General features: G+C 39.3%; 1 protein-coding gene across 2 annotated transcripts in view; it reads right to left on the minus strand.

Annotated features, from left to right (window-relative positions):
• The window catches only part of SPOPL (speckle type BTB/POZ protein like), a 39791-nt gene extending 14548 nt beyond the window's left edge, over window positions 1-25243 (minus strand). The window contains exons 1-2 of one of the 2 annotated variants that reach the window (XM_087710961.1): window positions 25221-25243; window positions 1200-1337 (exon numbers count right to left, since the gene is read on the minus strand). In XM_087710961.1, the coding sequence (XP_087567087.1) occupies window positions 1200-1277 (78 nt within the window). In that variant the 5' untranslated portion in view covers window positions 1278-1337; window positions 25221-25243. Of the gene's footprint in view, window positions 1-1199; window positions 1338-24183; window positions 24627-25220 lie in introns of those variants that run through there. The other variant, XM_014073419.2, reaches the window with a different exon arrangement.
• Between the last annotated feature and the right edge of the window lie 316 nt (window positions 25244-25559).

Here is a 25559-nt window from a genome sequence, read left to right on the forward strand (position 1 = left end):
AATAGGAAACTTAATAGCTCCTCAGAGTTCAAAAAGCTAACACATGTAATAATGTTTTAACTTTTTAAATTTTAGATATTAGACCTTGGGATATTTCAGAACATCCCTTTTGCATTCGTATGTTGCATACTATAATTGTATTATTTATTTATTAATAAATCAATCACATTGGAAAGCGGCCCATCTCATAAAAAGTAACTGTACTTTGAAAATGATTTAAAAGACTATTCAAAATGCGTTTGGATCAGCATTGTTTTAAAACAGCTACAATATTTTTGAGATTTATATGAAAAACTGAAACAAAATGTGGCTGGTTTAAAAAACTGAAACAAAATGTGGCTGCTGTGCCCCTCTCCATTGTGTAGTACTACCCAATCATTTTGGAAGCATGAACAGCCTTACTATTCACTTCTACTAGAATTTTCTGGTCTTCAGAATTAAGCAGAATTAGGCCTGGTTAATCTTTGATATGATACTGCCAGAGGAAATCAGAGTCGTAGATAAATAAACATCCAGACAGGCAACTGCATACACTTTCCATATCACTGCTAAGAAACTCACATGGACATGTCATTAGGAGGAGCTAAAACTGACTTAAAGGGATGGGGGGAAAAGACTGTCATTGCATTTCACCAAACAGAGAGATACAACTGAACTGTGTAATACTAACTGTTGAGATCTGGTTCATTATTGAAAGGCTAAGTGACCAATTACCACTGGCCACTCTTTGTCATTGTCAGGTACAGGTTGAACACTTCAAAGACTTTAGGCTGTTCATCTATATTTTTTTTGACAACTCGCCAATCTCTGGTATTTAATCTTCTGCCTGTAAAACTGTCACTGCTTTTTTCACTTTGTGTTTCTATATTGGGTTTTTTGCTAAAACGTCATTATCCAACTTTTTGTCTCCCTGTTCTTTCTTCTTTCAAAATCATAAATATTTCTTTGGATGGCTTTTCAGGCATGGTTCTTATCATTACTTTTGGGCAATGCCTCTTTCTCAAGGTTGATTTATTTTTACTTAGTTTGTTAGATTTTCTTCGAGATTTCAAGGCAGTTTATTTGGGGTCTCCATTTCATCCCTACCATGACAACACCATGCAATAGGGCTGGACTGAAGAGAATAAGTAGCCAAAAGGGCAACCTTCAACTATGAGAATTATGCTAATAACACATTCTAAACTCAGACACTACATTACCTGTGTGTAACACCAGCTTTCAGCCACAGGTCCACTGGACATCTCTCCAGATGGTGAAGGAGTAGGGACTCTTGACATCCCCACTTTATGGCACTCTTTTTCAGTATAAAGGCAGCAGTTTAGCTGTCAGTATCCTTCCTTTCAACACCAAGATGGAAGCAAAGAATTAGCATTGTTTCACTATTATTAATCCACAGTTTCTATATAAAGATATGAAATGCCAAAGAACAAGAGAAAGAAGTGAACAAAACACTGAGATAAAGAACTGTATTTTTCTTCTTTCCCCAAGGTTTATTATTTTTATTTGATAAAAACCTGAAAATGGGGAAAGGGGAAAGTATGAATTTTACCCAAAAATTCTTTTAATACCTAGAAGTATTAAAAGGTGAAAGAAACTGATCTATGTTTATAAACATATTACATATAAAATAAACTGACTATCAAAGGGCAGAATAGCTTGCCTCAATATAGGGAAAACAGCAGTTTTGTAAGGCCACAAACTTGGTAAAAGGTTAAAAAATAAATAATGAGAAGGAATAAAACCTACTGACAATAACAATGATTCACTTTAAGGAAATAACAACACATAGACAATGGTTCACATGATAAAATGTATTGAGCCTCATTATTTCAACCAAAGATTAATGGATAGCTTTTGATAGGTTTCATATAGAGATCAAATTCCTTATTTTACTATAGTGATGATGTTTTTGATTTTTTTAATCAATAGACTGTATTTTTAAGAGTTTTATTAATTTGATAAATAGCTTGAGATGGCAAACATAATAAATACTCCTTTCTCCTCCTATTTTCCCCTCAACAGCAACCTTTTGAGGTGGATTGTATGGAGAAAGAATGATTGGCCAAAGTCACCCAGCCAGCTTTCATGCCAAGACAGGACTAGAACTCACCATCTCCTGGTTTCTAGCCTTGTGCCTTAACCACTAGACCAAACTGTCCTAAAATACATTTTAAATCCTGACAATTTAATTTAATGTCACCTTTGTCTAGTTAAAAATACCTATAGCGATTGTTGGAAAATTTTCTTGGCCATTTTACTTCCCCGCTCTCAAGTCCGATATCCAACCGCGGTTGCTATGGCTTACCTAAATATTTAACTGATAAAGGATCCCTTTACTTTTTTCATTTATTCCTATGTCTCCAAAAGTTCCAGGTGGTTTGTAAACACAAAATATATTAGAATGCAATAAAACCTCATGAAACATCCATTATCAGATTTGAGTCAACAGAATGAAATCTCAAACAAAACAAGTCAGTTTTGCTACTTTAATTTAAAATGTTGTCTGAACTTGCTAGTTTTAGCTACCTTACAGAAGGCTGAAACCAAAGAGGCCAGATACATTGGGGAGAGGGGCGGGGGGGGGGGGACAGGAGAAGGAGCCCAACCTGTAGATAGAACTTTATCAAGAGTGATTTGTTAATCGGTATAACTCAGTGACATGCGGTAAGGATTACGTTTGGTAAGGCAAGAGCCTGGCAGCGGCAAGAACATCCCCGCCGCTGCCACGCTCCCCCACCTCCTCCTCTTTTCTTCAACTCCTGCCAACCTGCTTCCCCACGTCCCCATTTGCATATGAATCGCGCCCACACGAAGCGATCCCGCTGCTGACAAAGCCATAAAGAAGCCAGAAAACAGCCGCCTCCACTCAGGGCTCAGCCAGTTGCAGGAAAGCCCCCGCCTCACGCCTTCTCCTCATGAAACCCGCTTGGGGTGCCCTTGGTGCCAACCAAGAGCCAACCCAATTAATTCCCCCTCGCCTCCATAGCCCATTAAAGCCTCAGTCGGTCTGGCATTTCCCCCTGGCACGTCGCTCTCCGCTTGGCAATGCCACCCTTTATTTTTTTTTTAAATAAGTAAAAAGGGGGAAACCGGTTGGAAGTGGGAGGGTTTTTTGGGGTGGTGGTTTGGAGGCGGACAAGGGCGCCTCGAAAAGAAAAGCAGAGGTTGAATCATGCCAAGGTGGCGCAGTGGTTAAATGCAGCACTGCAGGCTACTTCAGCTGACTGCAGTTCTGCAGTTCGGCTGTTCAAATCTCACCGGCTCAGGGTTGACTCAGCCTTCCATCCTTCCAAGGTGGGTAAAATGAGGACCCAGATTGTTGTTGGGGGCAATATGCTGACTCTGTAAACCGCTTAGAGAGGGCTGAAAGCTCTATGAAGCGGTATATAAGTCTAACTGCTATTGCTATTGCTATTGCCATGGCTGGCAAGGGCCCGATTCTTCGTTAGCGGCCGTTCATGAAATGGCTTGCGGGAAGGGAACGCCCGCAGCGGATGGGGACGGAGGAGGTGGGGGGTCGAGGCGGGGGAGCGTGGCAGTGGCGGGGACGTCTCGCATTTATGCCCGCCATAAACGTGAGACGCCTAGTGGACACAGTAGCGGGGGTGCTGTTTCTTGCCGCTGCCGTGCTCTGCCACCTTGCCCCCCACCTCCTCCGTCCCCGCCTCTGTGTCCACCAGGCGTCTCGCGTTTATGCCCGCCATAAACGTGAGACGCCTAGTGGACACAGCAGCGGGGGTGCTGCTTCTCGCCGCTGCCGCGCTCTGCCATCTCGCCCCCCACCTCCTCCGTCACCCCTCTGTGTCCGCCAGGCATCTCGCATGTATGGCAGATATAAACGCGAGATGCCTGTCGGACACAGCGGCGGGGACAGAGGAGGCAGGGGGCCGAGGTGGCAGCTGGCGAAGAAAGGGGGGAGGGGAGCAGGATGGGGCTCCCGGTGTGGGGGAGAGGGCTGCCCCTCTCTTCTCAAACAACGCTGCCCTCCCTGCCTCTACCCCTTCTCTCTCTTCTCAAACAAACTCTCTCTCAAATTGAGAGTTTGTTTGAGTGAAGAAACACATACACACACACACACACAAATTACTCACAATAAAACATTACTTACAAATTACAATAACTTTGAATTCTTCCCCCCAGCCGCCTCCCTCTGACCCACATACCTTCCAGCTGCGTCAAAAATGCAAGATTTGGTCTAGCCAGGGCCAGGCAGGTTAGGATAGTTGCTGCTAGAGTCACCACGTGGATGACTTTGCTTAAATGTTTTTAAAAAGCCTCTAAGCCCTCTGAAGGAGGAGGCGAGAGAATCACGTGCCTCATTTGCATAAGAAATGTTTTGCTTTTTAACCCTTGCTTAACTCTTAAAAGGCGAAAAATTCCTTATGCAAAGGAGGCCCATAGTTCTCTAGCCTCTCCCTACAGTTAACACTAAGCAGACTCAAAGTCACTGTGACTTGGAGTCTGGCAGCAACTACCTTGGCCTTTTTAATTATTTTTAAAAAATTCTTTCCTTTTCTTCCTGAGACTGGTGAGCCCCCCCCCCCCCTGCCTCCAGTGACTGCACGTCCCTGGTAGAACTATAATACAAGAGAGGACCTTTTGCATTTATTCTACTCAAGGGAAACAGCATAAATCCTTAACAAGACCTACAGGGTTCAAAGATAATGAAGGACTAGCTTCTGTTTCTTCCTAACCAAAAAACCCCCAAACACTCTAGTCTAGCACTCAGTAAGAAGGAAAAGGCTGTGAGGTGTTTATAAGAGGAAACTCTCTATTTTTCCCAATCCAAAGGTTCTCCTCAAGCATTAAAGCAACCGTATCCCTCGAAGGCTCATTTAGCCAGTCTGCAGGATTGGCGTCTGCTGGAATGTTTAGCAAAGTGGTTGTCCATCAGTGGTGGATTACGACCAGTACACCCCGGTACGGGTGCCTGCCGGGAGCACCGAGTACCATTCCGGTACAGTGCTCCGGAGGGCCCACCCGCCGCCTGCCTTCCATACCTGTATTTGAGCTCTTTGGGGCTTCCGCGCACAGAGAATATGGCACCTATGTGACGCTCCGCTGAGCAGCTGGAGTGTTGTGGAGCATCGCAGACGTTAAGTACGCATGTGCGTGCTGTGCACGTTCATGTGGTGGATGCCGCACCCCGTTGCACCATACTGGTTGCAACGGGATCTGGAATCCACCACTGTTGTCCATGTACACGCACACCTGAGGACAATTCAGCACAAGTGAGCTTAAAGGATGCACTGTTTTAACACTTCACACAGGGGTGCATCATCAGCCTTAACATGTTTTGTGAAGCACCCCTGCTGAATGCTTTGAAGAACAGCCCCAATATAAATCTGTGTATTGTATTCAGCCTCCTGACAGAACAAAGATTCATTCAAAGTGTGCTAAAAATATCCAATCCAGGCTAGATGTGTGTTCCCCACAGATGCCCATTCAGGAAACACAAAGAGTCTCAAGAGCAAATCTTCAGAGGAAACACAGGATAAAGAAGGTGGAAATAGTCATCTTCTCCTTTCCATGTGAGGGATGCTTTTCTTAACAGTAGGAAATCCTGATCCAAACAAGAATTTGGCTAATGTATGTTATACATGTATGTATGTTTGTATATGTAAGAACACAGGTAATGTATGTATGTTTGTATGTATGTATGTAAGATTTATTTATTTGTTTACTTTCAATTTGTCACCCATCTCGTTGCAAATTAGCTACACACAGCTTTGTGTACAAGTAGTCCTTGACAATTGAGCCCAAAATTTATGATGTTAAGTAAAATAGATGTTAAGTGAATTTTGCCCCATTTTATGACCTTTCTTGCCATAGTTGTTAAGTTAGTAACATGGTTGTTAAGTGAATCTGGCTTCCCCATTAATTTTGCTTCTAACACTTGGCAAAAGGTGATCACATGACCCCAGGACACTGCAATCATCATAAATATGAGCCAGTTGCCAAGTGTTAGAATTTTGAACAAAAGAGTAAGGGGACGCTGCAATGGTCATATGTGTGAAAAAAGGTCATAAGTCACATTTTTCAGTGCTGTTGTAACTTCAAAAGATCACTAAATGAACTATTGTAAGTCGAGGACTACTTCTATAAAGTTCCAATGACTTCATCAATACATGGAGACATCCATAAAAACCAGACAAAAAGAATGTTGTTGCTTGCCTTTTGAAACATTTGGCAAAACACTTTTCCAAAGAGTTTATCCTGGCTTAATGAAAGCTAGACAATTAGAATGATGCTCTTGTCTGCCATAAATCATGTTAGAAAGGATAATAAAATATGTCTAATAATATTAAGGATTACATTAAAAAAAAACCTGACAAATGCACTTATACTAACATTGAGTGCTTTATAGTATAAAAGCAGGTATTCAGTTAATATTAAACTTGATAAACAAATACTTCTTTCCAAAATGACTTTCTAGATTATTAAAATTCTATGTCTGTAAAAGCTCTGAAGTCTTAAAAGTCATTTAAATACTAGACAGCTTTTACACAAAATTTATTGAAGCATTAAAACTACAAGTTTTTTTCTTCAGGAGAATCCATCAGAATTAATCATTTTTGCCTTAAACTGCCTGATAGCTGTATTAAAGCTCTTGAGCTCTAAAATGTAGCTATAATGTGTTTTAACCTAGCAGGTATCAGAAAATTGAAACAGACTAAAATTGGAGTTGTTTGTTCCTCCTTGGATAAGGATGGGCAAGAAGCTTAAATATGGCAGTAGGTAATAGGTTAATACAGATCATAATATATCATCCAAGTAGATAGACTGCAGGGTAAAATATTGATAGAAGAGAGGGAGGAACTGATTTGAAAAAAAATAATTTTAAGGAACAGCTATTATGAAATAGATTTGATTATTATTAAACTTACATTATATGTATGTATGTATGTATGTATGTATGTATGTATGTATGTATGTATGTAAAACCTCCAAAGCCATCAGTGAAAGATAAAGGGAAGCAACTGCTCCTTCAAGGTTCATGTAAAACCAGAAGCAATACACCCTCTTCATTTCAATATTAACAATGAGGACTTCCAGGGAAGAAATGGCAAACTGAAGATGGTTCCACTGAGAACAGAGACAACAGCTATGGCAGAAGGAAGAGCTGGCAAATGGACAGAAACTTCAGGATTCCTCTCTAGACATGAAGAGGACTTCGAATTGCCCACAAGTGTTTCCAACAATTGCTCTTCATGAGGATTTTTAAGAAAGTGGTTTCTGGCAGATTTAGAACTTCGGGAGATGAACAAATAGCTACTTTTACTTACACTGTGGTGGCACATCTAAGGACACAGAGTTTGCATACTTTCTTTCTTAATCACTTTTCACTTAATCACTCCTGCCTTGAGCAGAGGGTGGGACTAGAAGACCTCCAAGGTCCCTTCCTGCCCTATGATTCTAGGATTTTGGAAATTGCTTGTCCATTGTTTTTCAGATATTAGGAACTTCAGAATGTCAAGTTTTACTAGCCTGAGTTTCCTTTAAACCTTTGTGAAAAGTACAAATTTAAGCACTTTTAAAAAAATTTTTTTTTTTTTGAGATAGTGATTAGGACATTCATTTTGGAAAGTTACAAACTGTCCAGATGGATTTGAAATAAGTTATAAAAAGCTTTCCTGTGGGAAAACACTTGTTTAGAATCACACACACACAGACACACTTTGCTTGTGGGAAGCCATGTGATCATGGCCCACTGCAATATAATAATCACAAACTGGATGCCAAGCACCTGGATTGCAATCACGATTACAACAGCCGGAACTCTGAAAATCCATTGTACTCTCCTTCCTCAATGCCATCATAATTTTGTACAATCATTATGACTGAAGTATCACAACTCAAGGACTATCTGTACACTAAATCCTTAAGGCACTTTTGCTTGTCCAAATATACTGCAAGACTAGGTGTTCCAAAAAGCAATTCTAAGGATATGGGAAAGGGAGGAGAGACACTACTTGCATAAATAATGGGGCTGATTTACCTATGTTTCAACACTGATTATGTTCTTTTTTTTTATCTCTTATTGATTTAAAACTGAGGGGAAAATCTGATACCAATTTGAGAAGAACATGGGTGGGGGAAGGGTCTGTTGTCACATAGCTGAAGAAAAGTGAATTCTGACTACACTCCCATCTCGCATTATGCACAGTAGATGTGCACCAGAGATATCTATAAGCCTAAATAAGCTTCAGTGCCATTTCTGTTCATCTTTGCTTTGCTAAAGAAACCATATTGAACAGGAACCTTTGTTTTGTCTCAATACAATTTTTTAAAGGTACAGGGGATCCCACAGAACTCTGAAACTCAAGAGGATGGAAAAAGCTAAGGGGAGATGGGGGGGCATTGAAAAGCACATACCATCATATTTCGTGATAAGGTTAAACAAATAATATTTCCTAATTTCAAGCCTCCTAGTTCACAAATCTAAATAGGGATGCACTTGATTTATACATCAGAACTTATAAAGAATTTGATTAAGGTTGCCAACATGGTAAAACATGCTAACATTTACTTAAATCCCAAATGCTTGTAAAGTGAGAAAACTGAGATAACAGTATATTTATCCTCCACTCATCTCATAGTGAGTTTTTGCGATAAAATGGCATTTCTTATGTTTTCTGGTACAAGTGATCCTTGGATTACAACAGCAATTGGAACCAGGATTGCCATCATTAAGCAATGCAGTTGTAAAGCACGACATCACATGGCCGTGTTGCTTAGCAACAGCAATCTCAGTTCTCCCAGTAGCTGTTGAAATCCCAGAATGGTGCAGGTTCTAAAGCAGGAAGAGGTGAGAGTCCCAGATAAGGAGTTTGGGAGGATGGAGGGTATGTTGGGGGGGGGGGGGGCAGGAGGTGCAAGCAGCTGGCAAGAGCAGCAGACAGGCTCTGGGAAGCGTATGATGGCTTTACATAGGCATTTTTTTAAAATTTGGAAAGCTAATGAACTCATGCCTTTGTGTAGACAGGACAAGATCTTAAAGCCATTCAATTGACCAGGAAAATTGATCAATTTTTCTTCTTCTTTTTGGTATCTGTGGTAGCTTAGGATTTTAAAGGTGGGGCTATGGATGGCTTATATTTCTGAAGTTAAGAATAATGGGAATGAACTTCATTAGTCATAGTGAACATCCCCAATGCGGGAAGATTTGAATTCTGATTTTCAGGCTTATACCACTGTTCCAATTACTAGAGCATGAAGTCAGCCATTCTTGTTAAAACAAGATAGCTACCAGGGCAGGTGGGAGGAGAGGGCAATTAAGAGGCATATGTCCTGGATGTTCTTAATATTTCATCATGTGGGGGGGGGGGAAGCACAAGGATTGATTTGTTAAGATCTACTTCATATAACTGAGAAAGTTATAGCATAGCACCACAGAATTGGAACTGACAAGGACTAATGTATCAGAGATGTTTGAATTTAACGTGGCAAGCAAATCCTCCAGAATTAAATACCTAACTGTCCCCATCTGCCAGCTTCCCAGACTGCTCTGGAGGAAGCAGACAGAGGTGGCAGAGAAGAAAAGACAAAGGGACATTCCCTTTCTGTTATCTTAGACATATGATCTCTAACACTGTCATTCAATCATATTTTTCATTTTAAAAAAAGCTCACACATAATTACGGGGAAATGTAAGCAGAAAAAGAAAATGGAAAGTGAATCTAAATAGCATGTGTTTCATGATAGGGATAACTTATTATGTTCAAGATAATTTTATAACCCTCATAACCCTTATTATCAACTGAAGAAATTTCTTCTGAAGATGTGCCAACTATATATGGAAGAAATATGCCCATTTTTCTTACCTAAAGAAAACAGATCAACCATATCACAAAGAGATGAATTACTAGAGTTTATAAATTCCAATAAAATGCTAACAATAAATAGTGTGGAGAATTTGCAGGACTGAAAGACATGGAGCAAAAGAGATCGAAGGGTTAGGTGCCCTCAAGTCGACACTGACTTTTAGTGATCTCATGGACCTTTTGCCAGGACGATCTGGCTCCAGTCTGACCATTCTGAGCCTTCAACATGTCAGTTTGAGGTTGGAAACTCGTTCTTAGTTTGGAGATTTTTTAGCACCTTGTTTTTCCATTCTTATTTCCACCTTTACAGATTGGTACAGATATAACAAAAGAACAATTACCCATCCATATGAGACATTCTATATGGTTTTATAGTAAAAAACAACAACCCACTCAACCAGCTAGCACTAGGTGGCAAACAGGAAACTGCATTTTTTATTCCAACTGCAGCTTTTTGGTCCCATGTAAATGAACTATAATAATCTGAGATATAGCAAGGTCACAGGTCATTGTCTTTTGAAACTCCTGGTCTATGAAAGGGCATATTATTAAATAATATGGGGGGAAAGTGCTGAACCTTAGGGAACTGTGAGCTCTCTCTACAGGAACCCTGTGCTACAGTCCCCAGGAGATCTTTCCTAGTCCAACAATAATTGGAAATGCCCACTAGGAAGGAGTTGAAAAACTCCAAAACAGTGCCCCAGACCTGGAGGTTGACATTACAGGTCACCCAAAATGATACCGTGATCAATGGTACCAAATGCAAATGAAACATCTAACAGGACAAAAAAGCATTTTCCCCCACTTGCCAAACATATTTGGTCACAGGGCCATCCAGAACTAATTGTTCTTTGTAGGGAACAGTTTGTGCTAATGCTTGCTAGCTTGTCTCTGCTCTTCTTTGCTTATATGGCCTCATCTTGTATTCGTTATTAATTGTGAAACTATCCAGAGTCATTCTGAATTTGGGTGGCCTAGAAATTCAATAAATGGATGAATGACTCTCCTTAGAACAGTTTCATGTTAATTATTTTAATAAGAAATATGCAAACCTATAGTAGCTTTCAAAATTATTTTGTTGGGGAGTTGGGTTAGAAGGAAATTCTATAAAGTCTAGAATTCCTAAAAATTCTAGAAACTACTGTACTCTATGTGGCATATGTTGAGGAAGCAAAATTTTAACGTTGAAGGTGGATAACTGAAATTCTCCAAGGCAGAATAATGCTTTGGAACCTCATTCTAATTAATTATTGATAACCACATTGCTAGTGCAAATGGAAGCATGCCAATAATTTTTGCTTGCTTGATCATCACTTAAATCAATTATGATTAAAATAACAGTAGTGATGTTTTTTTATAAGTCTTTTCAAACCTTCAAGTGACTTCATGCAGAGGTCCCTGTAGCTTTCTTGGCAACAAGTTGTCTTCTTTTTCTGCCTTCCCATGGGACTTTGTAATAGACTCGTTTCCAGATTCCAACAAGGTTCAATTCTGCTATGCTTTCCAAGAACAGTCAAATTGTCTAAGTACTTCACTGAGCTATTACAAAGTTCTTCCAATGGATCTGGGATAGGCAGATGTTGATGTTTGATGGTGTTCAAGGTATCACTGTAGGATCTAATCTGTTCTGGGTACAGATATTGTCCAGAGTTGAAAAACTTTCATTTTTTGCCATGTTAAATTCTAGAAACACTGTTCTAAGTTATTTGAATATATTTTAACTAAAGAAATTGTTAATGGGTATTTTATATAACTTTCTAGAGGCTACTTTTAGTTTGAATGGTGATGTTTCAGCAAAATATACAGTGGTTTTTTTTTATTATTTTGAATTCTAGCAACTGTGATTCAAATTATGCATTATATTTCCAGATTAAAAGGAAAGCAAGAATAAGAAAGATCAAAAGGCCATCTCTTGAATGTATACTACTCTGTAAGTATTAACTAGAATAAATAATAGCAAAATAGCAAATAATGCATTATTTTGTTGTACATAGGTCAGCCTATCATTAGCATTCATTACTTCAAACTGAAATTTATCATGCCATTTTTATTTCTATTGTTGTTCATTCTAGTTCCATTTTACAGGTGGTCCTCATTTAATGATCACAATTGGAACCAGCAACTCTGTTGTTAAGCTAAATGGTCACTAAGTGGTAAATCATGTGACTATACTGTGCTTTACTTTTCCCTCTTCCATCACCCATTCCAAAATGCTGGCCCAGAACTGGGATAATTGACAAGAAGGGAATTGTTTGTATTTGCATTCATTGGCAAGGAAAAAATTACAAGAGAGTAAGCAGCAACCTAATGGGAATTATACCAGTTGTTTACATAGCACACATGTGGCTTGCAGCCCTAAGTGCCTTTGAGCTGTTGACGCTGCCACATTCGTTTCAATGTGTACTCCCCATTGTGTGCCTGCTTAGTCTCTTATAATACCTTCCTCTACAATCTTTCTCAGCTCTGAAAAGGAGGAAAAAATGAAAAATAACAGGTCAGCAGAAGACAACACATATTGACTATAATGGTAATCACATGACTGAAGGAATCTGTCAAGTTCTTAAATGCAGCCTTTTGTTATAAAGTTATTTTCTCAGCATTGTTGCATGGTTGCTCAACAAGGGAGTTACTAAGCAAGATCTACTTGTACATTGCCACTATCTCACTTGATAAAATAAGGGATAATGAAATACCTATGATTATCTGAATAGAAATATGACAATTACTGGCTATATTAAAACAGGTATGTTTACATATGATGAAGCAAAAATAATGATAATTTGACTAGTTGTAACTCATATTTGAAAAATTGTCAAACCGATTTTTCATTTCTACAGAAATTCTTTTTTAACCCAACGTATTTGGAAATACCATACTAATGCAATTTAAGGTTAACTATATGGCTAATATGTAAGGATACTGTTTTTATAGATGCACACAAATTCCAACACAAAGAGAAATGTATATTTATAACAGTTTTAAAAGAAAGCTGGAAAGAATGTATTTGTCACATTTTGCATTCCATATTAAGCCATAATGCTAGCCAAGACCATCTTAAAATAACTGAACTTACAAGTAATTCAAATGGGTTTTAATATATGGAGCTAGAATACTGTAGAGATAAAGTAGGCATAGTTTATGAATATATAAATTTCACATTTTGGAAGTGAATATAGGCATACGTTTCCCTCATATTTTGAAAGGCAGTAGAGACATTTTCACAATAATTTATATTCAAGGGTGGTAGTAGTGGTGGTGTCTTTAAACATAGTGGAAGAAAACTATGTCCAACAAACTTTAATTTAGGGAGCTAAATTCCACAGAAGGAGGTGAAAAAACCAGTGTTTATGCTTCTAAATTAAGATGACAACATATAATGATTTAAATATTAGAGACAAAAACAAATGCCATAAATCGGATCCACCTGACAGAGGAACACGGGTTTATAACATTTCATTCTAATATTGCAAATTAAACTTCATTTTGCCCCTTTTATGTTAAGACATTTGATACAATTATCAGAACTTTTATATCAAGTTTATATATATAAAGAATATATTTAACTAAAAATCTGTATAATCTGTTGTTCATTTTCCAATTTGTACATCCGTTTTTGAAAAACAGATTTTTAAAAATCAAACTTCCAGACTAGTCTTATATCTTACACAGAAACTCCAGAGTGTAGCAGTCATTATGTGATATACAGAAAAAACTCAAAGAGTTTTTTTAAGGAAATAATCCTCTAAACATAAAGTTGGAAATGAAAATCTAAAAATATACATTCAAGAATTTACTGAAGAATATAAATAAATACTAACTAACCTATAACAAGCAACAAGAGGTTAAAAACATGATAAAAAAATCTAAAATGGAAAGCCTCAGATGGGCTGAAGGCCCAATACTACAAAAAATTTTAAGAGGAAGAATTGGCAAAACCATTACTGAGGACAATGAATAAGATTCAAACAACCCCCGCCCCCAAAAAAGATATAAAAAATACTGTATACATAAAGAAGTCGTCCAATTTTATGACCTTTCTTACTACAGATATTAAGTGAATCACTGTGTTTTTTAAGTTAGTAACATAGTTGTAAACTAAATCTGGCTTCCCCATTGACTTTGTCAGAAGGTTGCAAAAGATGGTCACATGACCCCAAAACACTGAGCCATCATTAAAATGAACCAGTTGCCCAGTGCCTGAATTTTGATCATGTTACTATGGGGATGCTAAAACAGTCGCAAGTGTGAAAAATGATAATTCACTCTTTTCAGTGCCATTCTAACTTCGAATGGTCACTAAATGAATGGTTGTAAGTTGAGGACTACCTGTATAACCCAAAATGAAATATGATTGAAATTGGTAATTTATTATCAACACACTAGAATGGATTAATATCAAAAAAGAGTTCCTAAGAGTTCTGGCCATTCCAGCATTCCTGTGGTCACATAATCGTGATCCGGGCACCTGATGCAATTATGCTTTGCAATGACATCACAGTAACAATTGCAGTCATGTGATCACAATTTCCAACATTCTCTGACCATTTCCCCTAGTAAAGTCAATGAGGAAGCCAGAATGGTTAAATTAGGTCCTCAATGACTTGCACAATTCTCGCTTAATAACAGCCACTGCTGTCACTAAGTGGCATGGTTATGCAACATCATGCACTATGATGTGCCACTTAGCAATGGCAATTCCAGTCCCAATTGCCATTGTAAACCACCTGCATCTTCAAACAAAGGAAAAATAAAACCCTTCCCCAAAAAAGGAAAAGGAACTTTGAGAAATATGACAGAGTTTGAAATACTTAAACAAAGTCAAGATAATGTGTTACGATGTTGTTTTTAATAAATGGCTATTGAAATATTAGATGGAGATGAAACAAATTGAACACCGTAATGTAAAAACATGGAATAAAAACTTGAGAAAAAATAACCACAGTGGATTGAAGGGAAGATTTTACTGCAAGCTGAAATTTAAGGGGAAAATGGTACAAAATATCTGTAGATGGTATTTAACTCTGTCAATGATTGCCAAAATCGACAAAGAATACAAAACAAATGTTGGAAATATCACAACAACGAAGAAACCATTTACTCCCCCAAAACCTAAAAAACAAAATGTTAGAAATATATCAAAACATTCAAAGTATTTTAAAAAGAAGTACATCAAAACATTCAAAACATTTAAAAAATAACACTTGAATCGAAGTCACAAGTATTTTATCAGGTTGTTTTCACATAACATAAATAAATAATTAACGTATATGTTGATAGCAGCAAGAACAGATCTTGCATAATATTGGAAAAGGGAGGTTTGCCAACAATATCAGATTGGAAGACCAGAACTGGAGAATATGCTGCAATGTTTAACCAAACGCAGGCAGGAATGTCTCCTTTATATGCAATGCATTACACAGCAAAACAAGATTTGGAATATGACTTCTAGGACCTAAGCAGAAGCCAACAACTGTGATTAATGTTAAACTGAAAGCAAAAATATTTAAATTGTAGTTAGCAGTTGGGGGAAACAAATGGAAAATCAGGGAGGATGTATTACTAGAAAGTTTTCTCACTACATTTTTTTTTGAAAAGTCTATATTTAGAAATTATTATTTGTTCCATTTTTTGTCTTTCTTTTGGATTCTATTAATTTAACAATTTTAAAAAATACAATCATTAAGGAAAATGTTTGTATGGCTGCCAATCTTAAAATGAATTCTGGATGGCTTACAGCCAATAAATCAATATATACATATAACAAACAATAATAAAACTTTTTTTAAAAATGGGGCCACAACTACACTTCTTTCATGCAACCTATATTCTCATCGCACCCTGGCCTTACCCAATCCCAGAACTTGGAAATTGAGTCAGGTCCTGAGGATAAAAGGATAGGGACAGCTCTCAGGAGAGAGGGTGTGTTCTATACATAGGGCAGGGGCTGCAGGGTAAAAGGCACACTTCTGAGGACCCACAAGATGGCAATATTTAAAGGAAGGGACTTGGAGCCTGGGTGGGGCAGTTAGGTATCCCCAGGGAGAGGCAGTCCTACAAATGACCTGGTTCCATTCCATGTAGGGCTTTAAGAGTTATAACCAATACCTTGAATTGTACCCAGAAGAAAACTGGGAATCAGTGCAATTCACACAATAGGTGTGTAGTATGAGCAAACCCTGGGGCACACTGCTGAATTCTGGACCAGTTGTAACTTCTGGATGGCCTTCCAAGGGCAGTAATGTAAAGTGCATTGCAGTAATCCAAATAGTACTCCTGAGCAAGGCCTCCTGGAAAAGGTACAGTTGGCATACCATATAGATATTTGTAAATGCTCCTCCCTACAGCTGCCATTGCTCATCTAACAATAACTACAACTCCAAAATCCCCTTCCTCACCCCAATTGTGAACCAGCTCTGTCTGGGGCATTGCAATCCTGGCCAGTCAAAGATGGCATATCTTTATACCTGGGGCCCAAACCCACAAAAATACTCCATTTTGCCAGGATTGAGTGAAAGCTGGTTCCTCCTCATCCAGACCCTCACAGCCTCCAAGGATGGAAATGTGTAGCTGGGCATCATCAGCATACTGATTACACCATACCACAAGCCAGCTATGAGGTTTCTTTGTTTTCCAGGGACTGGATACACCACAGTGTAGTAGATACCTGTACACAATGCTTTATTGTGGCACATAACAAGGCTGTTGTTCTGGGTTGACTTTACCCTCCTAGGTCTTGCAAGTTGATGTAACCATATAACCATCTTTTATACTGAGTACTTCAAACAATCAAAAGTCTCAAAGATTGTAAAGTGGCAGATAATTTTTGCCTCCCTCCAAAAATTATTGCACTGGCTGGGATGAGGTACTGCTTCAAATTCTGCTCTTAAGCAATCTTATTTTTCAGCAGTTGAGCTGCCAAGACAAGCTTAAGGCTGAAATCTCACTAGGATATGCTGCTTACAGTATCCCTGTGGTCCTGGCAGCTGATTGCCCCATAAACCCTACCTTAGCATTTATTTTTGTAAGCTAAAGGACCTGAGTGGAGTGAGGTTGCCTCTGGACCCTGGGATGTCCCTAAAAACAGCAGGCTGTGGCCCAATTAGCCTGGCAGCTGGAATGCCAGCATGGATGTTTGTGAGTAAACTATTAGTGAGGGAATAAATGAATGATCCCATCTCTCTTCAAGTTTCTGTAGCAGCGAAGCCCTTTGAGGGGAGGGGGGAATATGAGCTGAATTAAGCCTTGGGGAAATGGGCAACAATCCCAGCTTCACGTGAGCTCAAATGACCTTTCTTGTAAATGTGAAGAGAAAAGAAGAGCTCTGCTATGGGGCCTAGGGCTTGAACACTCCCCTCGCCAACACCAAGCAAAACAGCCATGGAGAAAGGAAGAGAATTGACACAAAACAGTGCCTTCCACTCTCACTCTCCAAAACCATCTCAACACACCATTGTCAATGGTATTGAGAACTGTTGAGAGATAAACAAGGGCTAGGATGTTTAACTATCCTCTACTATGTAAGTACCATCTCAGTATGTATCCTGGTCTGAAACCAGACTGAAAAGGATTCAGATAATCCACTGCACCCAGGGCCCTTTTTATCTGAGCACCAACCACCATTCCAACAGTCTTCTCTAAAAAGAGAAGGTCAAAGGTTGAATGAAAGTTGTCTAGAACTGTTGGGCCTCTTAAGAAGACAGGGAAGTATTAACTACTGCTACAAAGAGGCATTAATTACTGCTTGAATCCAAATGCCTCTTCCTAAGAGTCTTTAACTAACTAGGAGGGATATGGGTACAGAACACAAGTTACAGATTTCACAGTCACAAAGTCCCTGCCCACTTCCTCAGGACGAAGACCAACCAACTTGAACTCCCTTCAGATAACAGAGCTCAGGCATGATTTGGTTACTTAGATTTGCCAAGCCAACTATGAGCAAAGTTGAGGGACTTTGTCTAGCAGATGCTGAAAATATTCCTCTCATAAGTGCCCCCTAGACTTCACTTTTTATCTTCCCCAAATCTCTTGTAACACTAATCTCTCAGAGCTCCTCAATAAAAAATGGAGTTCTACAAGATCCACACACATAGAGAATCTGTACAGGTGCAATTCACTCCATCACTCTTCACATGCTCATTCTAAACCACAATAAAGATATCCACCAAATTACATAACAGCACTTCAGGAAAAACTCCGAGCTCCCACTGAAACTGCACCTGTATATCTGGCACCTGGGGAACTGCAGAGAACTCTAGGGTCCAAATGGAATGATCCATTCATGGCAAACAATTGATGTTACCACCTCTAAGGTCTAGATCATAACATTGCTACCCAAAACCAACCACCAGTTTCAAAGTGTGACCCTTGTATGAGTCAATGTGAATAAATTGGACCAGATCCATGGTTGCCATGAACTCCCAGATAACCTCAGACCCCACATCCAGAGAAAACTGGTTGAACCGTAGCAGCACAAGCCTGGGTAACTCCATCACCAACCTGTACATAGAGATAACACACTAGCCATATCTGTATGCATATCATATTCTATCATATATTTAGAGAACCACTTGATTGTGAACAATTAAAATTTTATTTAACCATGTCAACTTTCAGGTACCCTTTTCTCATAAACCTTCCATCAACACCAACGTTCTGCAGCAGAGTTTCAAATTTTTTATTAATGTTTAAGCTACTGAAATGTTTGAGACCAGACTGTCAGTCACACAGCTAATTTAATCCTTCTCAGCTCCAAGCCTATAACGTGTTTGGCCACTTCACTGGAGAGATGGCCAGGAAAACATGGCCACCCAGAAAAAACAAGCAAGTTGAACCCATTGTAAGATATTGAGGCCTTACTCTGCAAAAACTTTAGGATCAACACATTCTCCCTTTCTATCCATACTCTTCAACTACCTCTCTTTTTATTTTAAATGTAGTCCAATTTTAGCTTCTTTATGAAATTAATGTGTAATAGAAAGATATGGTTAGAATACCTAGGAAATGAGAGAAAGAATTGGCAAATCCAGGGAAAGGAAGCAGTAAGGTTTAATTTTCAAGTTTATACACCCTGAGTTTCTTGCTTCTGTTGGTCATGGGGTTTTGTTTGTTTGTTTGTTTGTTTGTTAGTGGTGCTGGTTTTGGTGCTTTATGTGGGTTTTAATGTGGGTATTATCATTATCGTCTGAATTAGTTTATATGTTACAATACATTATTTTTAACTAACGGTTATTTTGAATGTGGTAGAGTTGAAGCATGAGATATAAATAAAATATGTGAGCTGATCTAATATTGAAATATAACAGTTTATTAAGTAGACTATGGCAATAATTTTAAGCTACTTATCAATAATTTATATTACAGTATCAACACAGGAAATAATCCTATGATGAATTTAGGATGCAGAAGATAAAACAATATGGTCTATTGAATGATACTAGTATGCCACCTTAACAGTAAATAATAAAGTAGCTTTATGTACTTGCCAAAAAGAAAACAAATGTAGTTTTAATTTAAGAAAGAAGAAAAAATTGATTTAATCTTAACTTAGAACCTTTCCATATTTGATATCTGCACCAGTTTAAGAAGGTTGTATCCCCTTCAAAATTGACCAAAGGAGTAATAGATCACATACAATTTGAAATGGAAAGGGAAAAAAAGAAAGAAAAACACAACAGTTATGCATCTATAAGAACTGTTTTAAATCGTTTAAGAACAACTTCAATCTTGACCACAAGGTATCATGCTGTCCAGTCTTTTCTCTATGGTCATAATGAGCTTTTGCAGAAACTGAGAGTGAACATATTCTATCAAGTCAATCTTTCCAGGAACATCTACCCATTTTGGCAAACTGAGTATAATTAATCCAACATTTTTTATCAATAGGTGAGTGCCAAATGTTGGAAATGTAATTTTTAAATCATAACTTCCTTCAACTCAGTTATAACACAACTAAAATTGTAAACTTCATGGACTAAGGATTTGGCTACTTTCCCATTTGAAAGAATGCTTTCTTCATCCTCCTTTCAATAATCTGAACTCAGCACTCTTTAATATATAGCATAGGTATATTATCAGCAAACTCAATCTTAATCCTTCTAGGAATTTTCGTAATACATCTAAATAAGGAACAGGTTTAACTTAGCCTAGTTAAAGCCTTGCCTTACTTTAGCTCCCAGTCTTTGTGGGTTACTTGAAACTGGACAAAAGTGCCTCGTAGGAAAATTACAGTGTTTTACCATTACTGTAGTTTTCAACAGGAACATATTTACAGGAAGAATGACACCTCGACATTCAGACAATTTACTACTCATCCCAACAGTTGAGATTTTTGTTTGTACAATGGTCAGACTAACTCATACAACAGTTGTTATAAACATAAGGGTAGGGATAGCAATTGATTATTCAGTTTTCAATAGTGGTCCTGAGAGAATTTTTGCTACTCCAGGAGCTGCTGTAATTCAAGACACAGTAATTGATCATTTTTGTACTCTCCTACTGGTTGACTGAAGGGAGAACCAATTGACTCATAGTATTCCCTATCTGCTGTCAACAGTCAGCATGAATGCAGACAATCACAGGGCCAACTTCAAAAAACTTCAGAGGGATTGGAGAGTAGTGATAGTACCATCTAGAAGGGTTTAGTCTGTTACCAAACATGTGTTGCTACAAAGTGCTAAACAGTAGGGTTTTTTTTTCTCAAACCACAAAAGAAAACTCCTATCAGCAAAAAGCATATGCATTACCTTGGGGATCTATTCCTTTGCTTTCACTGATATAAAACAGTCCTTAATCTTCCCTTCACAAATCTACAAAATGCATATGTGAGCAGACTACATCTTCCTGGTAGGTACTTTTTTGATAAAATAAAACTATTTCATTCATTCACTTAATACAAAGATTACTTTCCAGCCATAAGATAAAAGCTGTCTTTTAAATATACATTCACATGTGCATTTTCCTTTCCCAAAAAATGATAAAGCATTGGAAGATATATTAACTGACAAATCAAGAATTATCTTTTACACTTGCACAGCAATTATTTCAAAATAACACAGTGTTTTGAACTGGTAGTTCAAATAGTTGCTATGTAAGTTTAAAAGAAAAGAAAATACTTGAAACCACATTAATCTAGACGTGGTGAATTTCTAAATATTTAACTGAATGCTTCTCAGTAATATGTTTAGGCTAGAGATGCTTATTAGAGTTTATCTTTGTGCTATAACCCTTTGGACTGAACTTTTGAGATATGAAACTTATTAACCCATTAACAAATAATACAACATGATACAATTGTACAATAGTGCACAATAGTCATCCAACAAAATTTTCAACAAGCAGAAACCACTTTCCCTTTATACTAGAGTAGAAGGAAACACAATCTGACATACTTGAGGTGCTTGAAAACTATTAATTAAAAGGTAATTATTGCCATAGGAGACTCAAGACTTGCCTACCAAAGAAGATGAGACATGTAATTTGTAGTAAACAGAGTGATTCAGTAACTACAATGTGACTTCAGCAATAGCACCATACCAGAGATTCATTTCCTGTGTTAAGTATAAAAAAAAGGTCGGAGCAGATTAATTTGAGCCATTACTGATTCCAAATAAGCTATGCTGAACTTCCACTGAAATAATTTAACTTGCTCCTGGTTTAAGTGCATTTAGGACTAGAGGATAGTAATTGCAAAACCTATTATTGGAATATTTCAAACTGCTCTGCAATGTGGTTCCTGAAGATTACAGACCAAAAGGGTCTATACCATTTTAATAGCTATTTCCATTACTCCTGGAGTTACACAGCAAATATAATTATCAGTTTAAAGCTATGAAAAAAGATATGCGAGAAACTTTTAGGAATCCTATCAAGCAGAAATCTGGATTGTGAATGCTAATGTACAAGCAAACAAACTATATTCAAATTAAATACTGAAAATAAAATCCATAAATACTGGAACTGCTACCCAACACAATATCTTACATCCCAGGCCACATCTACCTATTGGTGGAGTGGCATCCTTACACAGGATAAATTTCTCTTTCTCTTTGCGTTTCTCTACTTCTGCTGCAGAGGGTCAGAAAACTCTTTATAGAACTTCTGAGGGGATTGATTCACTTAGAACAGGCCTGTCAAACTGACCGCCCATGGGCCAGATGCGTCATGCGCAGGCCATGGCCACCTCAGCTCCACAAAGGCAAAAAAACATCATGATATGTCACGATACATCACGTGATGCAAATGAGTTTAACACCCATGACTTAGAAGGAAAAAGTCTTATGGCATGAAACTACATTCACTTGATTGTTCACCTGTTTCGTTCAAGCAACTTTAAAAAAAATCTTTTTATACTAATACTGCACATAAAGTGATAACAGCATCAGGAAAAACAAAATAATTTACATCAGTATAAATCATCATCTATAACTAGTACAGATTTGAAATAGAATGAATATAATAAACTACAACAGAAATCATTTGATAAGCCTTGGCAATATTATCCCGAGAAGAAAGAATATAGTCTACAATATCAAAAATGGGAGGGGTTTTTAGCAATCCAAAAAAAGGCAGGAGTAACTCCTCCTTCTGTAGAAATCTAATCTACAGCATGTAGTAATAGTCTCTTCTTCAAGTGTTCTCTGCCAGGCTACAAATAATAGGGTTATGCATCAGGCCACACCATAAGGTGGTTTAGTTTTGGCTAAGCAAATTACGGAAACGCATAATTTGCTTACCCATTAAGCCAACTCATTATGGCTTATGACAGTGCAATGTGTGAAGTCAGTTAGTTATTGTATATTCAACAAAACATGCTTGTGTATAACATAGGAATGTCTGCAGCAGTCTTGAAGTCTCATTGCTGCCTAAGTAGAGCATTCAGGATTACCACAGTACTAGAGTTCCCACTTGATCCTCACCAGAGCTAATGAGAAGATATGACATGAGCAGTCATAGAAGATACCTGAGCTACAGGTGTCCTTAAAACCATAGCAAAGAAACAGCTAAAAGAAACTTTTGCTCTTTAAACTCAAACGAGAGTTTAATAGGTAAGTTTAGAAAATAGGAGTGCACTGCAGAAATTGATATGGATGATCTGGTGGTTGTAAAAGCCCTTCCTTCATGCCTCTTAACATTATTTGGCTCCAACTACTGTCCTATGCAACACGTTGCAGTTGGAGGTTAGAGCATGAGTTCTAGTATTGTATGAATCAGAGCCCACCAGCTCACACATTCATGATCATACTTCTGAGGCTATTTGGATAAATATTATTGCTTAATTTATTAATTATTGCTTAACTTATTATTGAGGTTTTCATTTTGTCCCACCATCTCGACTGAACATCACACAGTATCAGGCTCCTCAGGCAGTATCAGAACTTGAAGACTAATAAATATAGAATAGCATGACAAACCCCTTCATAAAAAAACTATAACCATATCCTGCTGTTTTAAAAGCAAAGCTCCTGTTGCAATTAGGGGCTACTATATTCAATATAGTGATTCACAAAAACACACCTTTAACTTAAAGAATCTTATGCTAAAGTTATTTTTATTAGCTTCTAAAGTGCCAAGCATTTTATGCTTCTGGAACATGATCAGAACATTATATATCGTAACAAAACTCTGGAAGTGATCCATAAAGCAACTACAACTAAATTATTTTGATTATACCTTTCTAAAGTGTACTCAACTAAATAAGAATAGGGCCCACTAGAAGGGTCATTCTTTGCAGGACAGGAAAAGAAAAGTCTAGAAGGACAAGAAAAGCATTTTGCCCAACAAGCTACATTCTAAAGTTTTTAGTAGTCCCTTAAAGCCAATGAGAAATAAAACACCCCTCTCTAGAATGCGTCATCTTGACTCATAAAGGAAGATTTCTTTTAAGAAAAAGGAAACGATATCAAGAAAAAAGCAGCACCAGAACACTGCAGGTTTTTGCCCCATCAATTGCTGGGAAATATAAGGAAGGTTGGCACAGCCAAGTCAAACGAGTTGTGCCAAAGCTTACTCCTTCATTCAATTCTTGGCTGGCCACTTCATTTCCCCTCCCCTCCCTTCCTCTTTCAAAGGAAGTGAAAACTCCTGGCCTCCCTGCAGATTCATGGGAAGGCGAGAAAAACCTGAATGAATGGAGAGGATCCCCCAATCCAGATGGCAATTTCCACCCAAAGCTACCCACTGCTGGGTTGTTTTTTTTAAAAAAAAAAAGGGGGGGGGAGAGCAGGGAAAGCACGGGTGATGATGATGATGGGTCTGAGGAAGGCCAGGACGTGATTACTCTTGTTGTTCTTCGCACTACCACCACCATTATCCACAACCTCCACCAACTAATCTACGGCTAGCAAGAACAGACATCACATACCCGAATTTGGTGCTGGCGGGGAGTCTCGGCGGGTCTCATACCTACGGTGCGGAGGGAGGGAGGGAAAGGGGGGGCGCGCCACTACGCCGTGGCCCCCAGTGATGGCGTGAGGAGGACGGAGGAGGGGAGAGGAGGAGGAAGAGGAGGAAGGGGTTGTGGCGGAAGCGTGGCGTCCGGGCAGAGCTGTTGGCGGCGGAGCCGCATTGCTCTCTCTCCCCCACCCTCCAAAGCCGTCGCCGCCGCCACCTCCTCCTGCCGCTGCCCAGCCACCCCTCGGCGGGGAAGCCAAAGCAGGGAGCTGCGCTCGGCCTCCCCCTCCCCTTCGCTCTCTTTCTTTGCCAAAGCGAGCCAAAGTCTGTGGAGGGAGGGGGGGAAACCCCCTTGCAGAGGGCACCGTACAAGCCCAGGCAGCCGCTTGTTACTATTACTGGGACCCGCACCGCTTCCTTCACTTCCGGGAGAGAGACGCAAGCGTGCGTGCTCACGTCACGGCCCGAAACCGCGCGAGCAAATCAGCGTCGGAAGTCGACCCTGGCCGTTCGCTTGGGAGGGGCGATTCAAAATTGAGTCAATGCACGCTCGGCTCCCGGAGTTCGGAAGCCGTGGGAGGAGGGGGAGGGGGGGAGGAAGGCGCGCGCGGGGGGGGGGGGAAGGAAGGGTTTGTAGAAACTGGGCGCGCGGAAGGGAAGCACTTCCTTTTCGTGCAGTGTCTTATGTGTGTTGGGGGTGTGTGATTGTTTGGCAGAGCCGCGGAACCCCGAGTCAGGAGGTGCAGAGAGAAGGGTGCAGATGCGGGGGGCGAGAGCGAAGCCTCCCCGCGTGGAAAAGGGACGAGGCATTTTGGCAGACCGAGTTCGCGACACGGCGTCGCGGTTTTCAGGGTCTTCCCTTGCCCTTGGGGATCCCGGCAGTCATTGCCCAAGGGAAGCCGCATCGGTGCGAACCTTTCTGGCCCGCGTTTGCCCAGTGAAATGGGAAGTGCCTTGGCACTTTCGGGAAGAAATCCAGCCGCCGCTTTGCGTGCTTTTCAGGCTTACCTTTAAGCGCGCGGTTGCTACGCTGCAACCTGAGGAAAGTGGCCGGTGGATGGAAGCGGCTGGTTCTGGCCGGCACTTCCTATATCTCTCTCGTTCTGCGTGCCAGGCTGAGAAAAGAGGGGAGCCTACACAGTTTAAACCGTTGAAGAGTGCCTGGCTGTAGGTGGACAGAGGCGGCGGCTTTCCTTTTGGGGGGAGTCCCAACAACTGAGGCAGTTTGGTGTAGTGATTAAGTCATCAGGCAATTGAAATCAGGAGAAGTGTCATTCTAGTTCAGCCTTTATAGGTACAAAACCAGTGGCTCTCAGCCCTAAGCAGGCAAGGGCAAAAATACAGGTA

This window comes from Thamnophis sirtalis, unplaced genomic scaffold (assembly GCF_051295495.1).
Source record: "Thamnophis sirtalis isolate CommonGarterSnake01/CBP01778 unplaced genomic scaffold, rThaSir2_p1.2 scaffold_1, whole genome shotgun sequence".
Classification (NCBI taxonomy): Eukaryota; Metazoa; Chordata; class Lepidosauria; order Squamata; family Natricidae; genus Thamnophis; species Thamnophis sirtalis.